General features: G+C 30.1%; 1 protein-coding gene across 2 annotated transcripts; it reads left to right on the top strand.

The window, feature by feature from the left end:
* Positions 1-865: 865 nt before the first annotated feature.
* Positions 866-4,796, top strand: LOC111624019 (homeobox protein CDX-1-like). 2 transcript variants are annotated; one of them, XM_023366787.1, is made up of 3 exons: positions 866-1,031; positions 1,117-2,864; positions 4,295-4,796. In XM_023366787.1, exons 2-3 carry the CDS (start codon positions 2,468-2,470, stop codon positions 4,681-4,683), a joined length of 786 nt encoding a protein of 261 aa, XP_023222555.1. In that variant the 5' UTR covers positions 866-1,031; positions 1,117-2,467; the 3' UTR covers positions 4,684-4,796. The 2 variants fall into 2 exon arrangements, with proteins under 2 accessions (XP_023222555.1, XP_023222556.1); XM_023366788.1 differs by having other exon boundaries at positions 1,100-2,864.
* The last annotated feature ends 2,490 nt before the right edge of the window (positions 4,797-7,286 follow it).

The raw sequence follows: 7,286 nt of genomic DNA, 5'->3' as shown, positions 1-7,286 counted from the left end.
TATGGGCTATAGTAATGTCGAGGCCGCATTAACAGCTCATAGTAATGTAAATGTTCGTGTAATGACTAATAACGTATCACTTCATCATATAAATAATGCTTTTATAAAACTTTTTAATACTGAAAAAAATGCATGAAAGTATGTCTAGTAACTTTTTACGATATTAATGATTGGTTTTTGTTAATTGCAAACTCTAATCAGATATATCATGTTATGATTACGACCTCCCACGCTTTGTTTGTGCATTTATACTCCATTTACTCCATTAAATTTATCTGTTTTCCACATCTACTGTATTATTTCGAAGACCACCTATCCTCTTTATTTATCTTTTACTCTTAAGGGGCTGTCCACAAATTACATTCGAAATTATCTTGAAATTTTTATTTCCCCCTCTCCCTCGTGTCCCTGTTTCTGTAATCCCTTCCCTCTTCAGACGTCCAAAACTCGACCCCCTTAAAACTTTTATCACTTTACGAATGATAGATACTATAAGTAGAAACAAAACATACAGGAAATTTCAAAATAAATATAATAAAATGGATAAATTGTATAAAATTTAATGAATTAAAAGGACGTCCACTGAAGCTCAACCCCTCCCCTTCTCTTGTTCGGACTTGTCGTAATTCCCCTCCCATCCTTTCAATGCGGACGTAATTTATGGAACATCCCCTAACAACTGTTAGATTAAGTATGCTGTAGAAGATATTCTTCATACAGAAGCCATTTGATATATTCAGGACTGAACTTACTCGTTGTGGCCCTTAGTTATAACATAAGAAATCGTTGCAGCAAATAATAGAGGACTTCTACTATAGCTTGCTTACTTTGTGTAAATCGGTCTTGGAATATACTGTAATCTTTAAGTTTACTACAGAGTAATTTTGGTTTTCATATACCTCATGTAAGAAGCTAATTATGTTCATTTATGAGTATTCTAGTGTTTACTTCGAAAATTCAAGCCAATGACAAGCGTATACGGTTGAGTCACGCCTATACAAGGACCTATTGTACAGCTAGAATGTAGGAAAGTAAGGTTCCTTTTTAACATATTTTGCTTAAGTTTTACAAGTTAAATTTTCTTACAATAATATAATAGATTTTTATGATTTTCAGAGATGATAGACAAGCAATTTTCAATTGTTATACACTACAACGTAGAAATCTGAATAACTACGTTTAAATTAAGTATAAAAAGCAAGGAAAAAGTCATATTACATTCCTATGTTGGTATTTTAATACTTTAAACTGACCTACGGAGGTTTATTTACTACTTGTAAGAAGGTAATATCGGTTGTGTAATTTGGTTGTTAAGATAATTCGTTGCTCCTGAAGTAGGTTTTAAAATAGCAGACAATTCAAACACGTTATGAGAATACCTTAAACTAATCAAAATTAACCTGTTAAATAGCCTCAAACTGAATTACTAAACCTCAAAAAGACACTGTTAGAATACGCTAAACATTTCTTTATCTGAATTTTTAACGAAAACCTGTCAATTTAAATATAAAAATAATATATTTTTATACAAATTATGCATACTTCTGTAAGAATTCAAGCAAATTTTTGATAAATATTCATTCATAATTTTGTAATAATTCGACTAAATCTGCAAAACTATAAATTATAAAGTATTTAAGATTCCTTTGTTAGGAGTATGTTTATGAATTACTGGATATAATTGTATCAAAGAAGTAAGTCGTATAATTTAATGAATAATTTGCATAAAATATTTGCAAACGTTGCAAATTCAGTACATAAAGACGACTAAAATTACAATTTAGTCTATAAGTTTTAAAGCAAATATTAATTTAAAATAATAGGCCTATCATAATGTAATTAAATTGAGTGCATTTATATTATAATATAACTTAATTGCTATGGGTTTATTTTGAGTTGTTGGATATAATTGCTATGCAATTATATTCATAACTATAAAATATCTATTGAATTTTGTAGAGCCATAGGCATAACTCATAACCAAATGAATAATTTGGTTATATGTACAAAAAAGCTATGTAAATGACGCAAATAACGTGGAAATCATAAGAATTGTGGTATATAAAATTTATAACTAATGAAAAATATAATAGGCTAAAAAATTTGGAAATTATATAAGAAGAATATTTACTTATATCTTACAATTAACTATACTAATTCATATCTAATATCAGTAAATAAATAAAAAAAAAATCTCAGTTACCATTTACAAAGATTTAAAATCTGTAAATCCATAAGATAAGATATTTGTTATAAAAGTCCTTGATTCTGGATAAAAAATAACCCTAAAGATAAAGTCAGTTATTTACATATGACGTTGCTAACGTGTCCTGTGATTGGTCACTAGTCCAAATACGTGTCCCTGCCCCAAATGTATACATAAGGCACCTGACACGAGTGCCATTTAGTGAATTCTAACGAACGCTGCGTGGTTCCTACTAAGACTTTAGCGGCACGAATTGAAATTATGGTATTATCTCACAATTATCATTACAATATGTTTCCTACTTCGAGCTATTCAAATTTCTACAATAATCAGTGTAACGATGCTCAGGATGAAAGTGCACAAAATTTAGCATGGTCTCAATATCAATGTTGCGTGCAACAAAGCGAAGATCAGCGGATTTGGACAAATCAGCAGGCAGAAATGAACTGTGCATCTACTTATCCGGCAGAAAACGAACATTTAACTTACGATCATTATAACTTTCAACCTCATATACCTTTATCTGAAAATATTGTTAATAATGCGGAAGTCATCCCTTCTATCCTCAACGAAGCTAACTGCAGCAATATAAGTTCAGATTATGAAATGTACGACAAGTATTCTAAAGTTGAACGTAGACAAGAGTGTTGTGCTTTAGGTGAGTCGATAAAGAATTTAATAAACTTTTTATTGTGTATTCCTTTTAAATTTAATTCTTAAACTTTTTACTTGTAATTTTCTCTCATTTTCCTTTCAGGTTAAATTTCAGATGCGTATCTGTTCGTACTCCCGTCAATTTGATACATACTTGATACTAGTGTGTTCAAGAACTACCGTTAATCAATAACTAGTGACGTTTGGCACAAGGCGGTTTCCCTCCGGGAGGAGTCGGTTGGGACCACAGCCATCACAGTATACGCATTTGAAATTTAACCTTTCATTTTAACTCCAGAATCCTATTAGAATGTTTCCATCGGTATACCTTTCCATGTAGTAATATTCAGAATGCTCGTTTCGTATAATCCGCATTCTGGAAATTCCTAGAAACGAGCATTCGAGCACTCTGTAGAACTGTTCTTTAAATTTTTATTCTTGAAAAATAGTTTTTTTACAAAATAATTTGATAGAAATTACTATTAGATCATTTATTTATGTGAAATAACTTGTACCTTAATCTTTATATACAATTTAATTCTACACGTAATTAAAACAAAAGCAAATTAGAATATTCATATGGAATATTGACGTCGCAAGAAAAATATTTACAGCGTGAACATTCGAATCACATTTTAATTTATAAGCTAATTATAGCTAGGTTTGCTAATTACAGATATGCATTACCAGATATACACAAAAGCAGAATAGATTTAAGCTGAAAATCCGCAGGGTATAATTCCATTAAGGCAGTCTACTCCCATTGACCCTAATGACAGCGGCGAGTTTTTGAACTTCAATAAACCCAAATGAATAGTCAAAGACGTCTTGGAGAGTGCCTTTTTGCGGTCACAGGAGACATTCTGACGCTGTTTTGATGTGCCTATGATGGATTTCACTAAAATTATCGTCTCTCTAAATAGATTTTTTTAGCTCATTATTTGTTTAGATCTTTTCTAAACACCTTATTACAAAATTTTCTGAAGAATTCGGTTATCCTCTGACACGTTTCAAATTGCAAATGATTGAAGACAAGATTATTCAAACGAACATTTCACCAAAATTGTCGCATTATTTAGTAACTCGTTGCCTAATAATCGTTTGAAAATACCTCATATCCTTTAAACCTTAGGAGCATTTTCGGCCTTTAACAAAGTTGTAGCGACTAATGGTAATGACCCTTGACCTGCTGGCAGGTGGTCTACTCTTCACCTGATCTAGAAGCAAGCATGAAAAATGCATTTTTAAGTGCAAAATTTAGCTTTTTTCTTTTTCATTTCTCTCTCTATTTGCCATTTTTATGATTGTTGTTGATAAAATGTTAAATATTGTTATCTAATCAATACTTGGCACAATTCTTTTCGCAAGAAAACCTTGATAACGTACATCTAACGTGAAATATTATTTTAAAATTTTAATTTTCCAATTTTTTAGACTCACCGAAAAATAAATGCAAAGACAAGTATCGTGTGGTATATTCAGAGTTTCAAAGAACTGAATTGGAAAAACAATTTATTCAGTCTCCGTATATAACCATAGAAAGGAAAAGTGAAATTGCTAGAGAATTGAATCTGACGAGCCGTCAAGTTAAAATATGGTTTCAAAATAGGAGAGCCAAGCAAAGGAAAATGCAAAAGAAAGCGGAAGAGATAGCAAAATCTATGGAACCGAATATGGGAATGATGCAACAACAACCTATACCAAATTGGTTTATGGAACCTTCGATCGTAACTGGAACATCTATGATGCCTACAGCAGACGTGGATCATTTGTTTACCAATATAGATAGTTGTCCTCAACAGATCAAACAAGAAATTTTATAGTTTAGTCTCGGATTGACCCGTAAAGAAGTCTCAGGAATTTAGAAAGAGATCATCTTTATTATTATTAAGTGTATAATTACTTTTTTTATTATTATTAAATTAAAAACTATTTTCTTAAATTATTTACACGTCGTTTTCTTCCTTGGGTAGAACTAGGCATCAATTAATACATCAGACTTCTCCCTTTTAACTTCAGCCGCCTGTCGTAAAAGCACTTTCGTTGACAGTTATATAGCTTGATTTACAACTTACTGAAGTGTGGGGCGATAGAGAAATTTGTCAAACGTGTGTCAAGTAGAGAGTTGTCCTAGTTTGCATGAAATTTTCTTCTTTAAATTTAAAAACAGAGCTTGAATTTATAAAGAAAATATTCATTAAATAATCATATTTATCATCAAAACTGTGCATGAGAATACCTTCACGCTTTCGATCATTATACACTAATCTATGAGCAATTAACGAATTTAACGTATGTTAAACTTTAAAAATACTCCTATTTGTTAGTTATTAAGCATGGAAAAACATTGTTTTCGGTTAAATTTCTTTCGTTATCTTGTTAAATCCGATTTAATACGCACGATTGAACAGAACAGATTTTTTATTATCGGGTATTGTCCGAGCTGATGTACCCTTTGCCACAATGTGATTCAATGTTTGACAGATGTTGTTACACAACTATTGTCTCAACAATGTAATCTGTCGGAGAGTTTGAAAATTCATCAGTCAAATCAATTGATAAAGACATCTGCCCTTGCTTACATTCTGTACGCAGAAAAGTCTCTGTACTTAACTTGTCTAAAATATGATGAATTGTTTATTTTCCTATGAGTCAAAGAGTTTTAGAAGAGAGAAATGTTTTGTGTATTCAACATACACTAAAAACGATTGTAACGTATTATACCATATGTTTTTTTTTTAAATTTGCGGCGGTGGATTTAAGTTAATATCTCAAAAACTGTTAAGTAATTTTTAATAAAATTTTAATAATTTCAAACAGATTTAATCATCATTCTAAATATAAAATTTAGTTAAAATATATTTGATAGTTCTAACAATGTTTAGGTAATATGTTTTAATTATCGCTCTTACGTAGATCTATCCATTTAACGTTATCTGATACACAGTAGTTATTTCTTACTTGACTACAATTTTCCCCCTCAGTAAGAGAGCAATGTGGTAGGTCTAGAACGGTTGCAGGTATGTGACACCAATAATAGATAAATGTAGTCGATAAATCACTACAGTTGATCGTTTGTTCTTTAACAATCGTTTTTGTTCTCATTAACATCATCCCCCTTTTTAAAACGGAAAAAGAAAAGATAGCGGGAATTATGCAGTCAATTCGTTCAGGCTATAAAATGGTTCCTCCTTCAGACGAATGACGTGACGAAGACCTATTCTAAAGTGATTCCAGAATGCAATTATAAGATACAATTTATGGCTAATAAATCTTACTTTACAAATAACTATGCTCTCAACATTCATAATTTTAAAGTTCAGAATAAAAAGCTTTTATGTTTTAACGTGGAGAGCAGATTGAACAGTTATGCAATTTTAAGTCAATTGCACGTAATTAAGGAGTCATCATTTTGCTGAATGAACAAAGATAGGACCTGATAAAGGAAAGATGAGTCCAGAAGCAACCATAAATATAAGACCGCACTTTTGTTTGTAAACATAGGCCTATATACTGTATGAATGTAGTAATAAAATTAATAAAAAATAAAGATTTAATTAATATTTATAATTTATTGATAATTTTGATTCGCATAATCAAAGTATTATCTAATAGACTTATAGTTTACTCGAAATTCTGTTTACAATTTAACTGTGTTAAATTTGATTAAACAATTTATACTAGAGGGAATTATCTAGCTTTTAACACGTGAGTGCTAATTGGAATCATATGAATCAAACGTTCTTACTCGTGAAAGGCAGTCTTATTGTAATTATATTATTTCCTATTAGATATATATAGTATATCTTTACCAAATTTGTTTCCTTGTAAACATATCAGTATACATAATTACATTTGACTTCATATTACTTTTTATTACCAAATTATAAGGTAAGGTAAGTAATTATCACTTTAGTATCTATGAAATTGCTGAATTTCGTGTTAAAATCATAATAATTACACGGAAATCTTAGAATCTAAAGATCAATATATGAAGACTGGTAAAAAAATATATAATTCTTTAATTTCGTTAAATTAATTAGGAAATGATTTCTCATATTTCATCTGCAATTCGGAGAATATAATATTAATTAAATTTTACGTAAAATATGGATTTTCTTGATTATGATTACATTTCACTTCATTAAAAATAAAATTTGAGATAATCCATATCAAATGTGTAAAATAAAATATACGGCATATCGTTATTCCCAGTTACGAATCAGACCTACGAATAGACGAGACAAAGAAAAATAAATTCTGGAATATCCGGATTCAAAAAGAGGATAAATTTTTAATATAAAAATATGATTTTTTGACAATTTATAACGGAACCCAAAAACATTCATTGGAAATTGACATTTTTTCCTGCTAAGGCAGAAATGAATAATTTTTCTTATACAAGGATAATTCCACGTTGAAATTT

Source organism: Centruroides sculpturatus, unplaced genomic scaffold (genome assembly GCF_000671375.1).
Source record: "Centruroides sculpturatus isolate CEXI.00-Female unplaced genomic scaffold, Cexi_2.0 scaffold370, whole genome shotgun sequence".
Classification (NCBI taxonomy): domain Eukaryota; kingdom Metazoa; phylum Arthropoda; class Arachnida; order Scorpiones; family Buthidae; genus Centruroides; species Centruroides sculpturatus.
This window is presented reverse-complemented; position numbering and strand designations above follow the sequence as displayed.

Bases quoted from the DNA above. Each gene is read 5' to 3' on its own strand.
- LOC111624019 (XM_023366787.1), top strand. From the start codon at position 2,468: ATGGTATTATCTCACAATTATCATTACAATATGTTTCCTACTTCGAGC. The intron at 2,865-4,294 runs GTGAGTCGATAA...CCAATTTTTTAG, and splicing joins ACAAGAGTGTTGTGCTTTAG to ACTCACCGAAAAATAAATGC.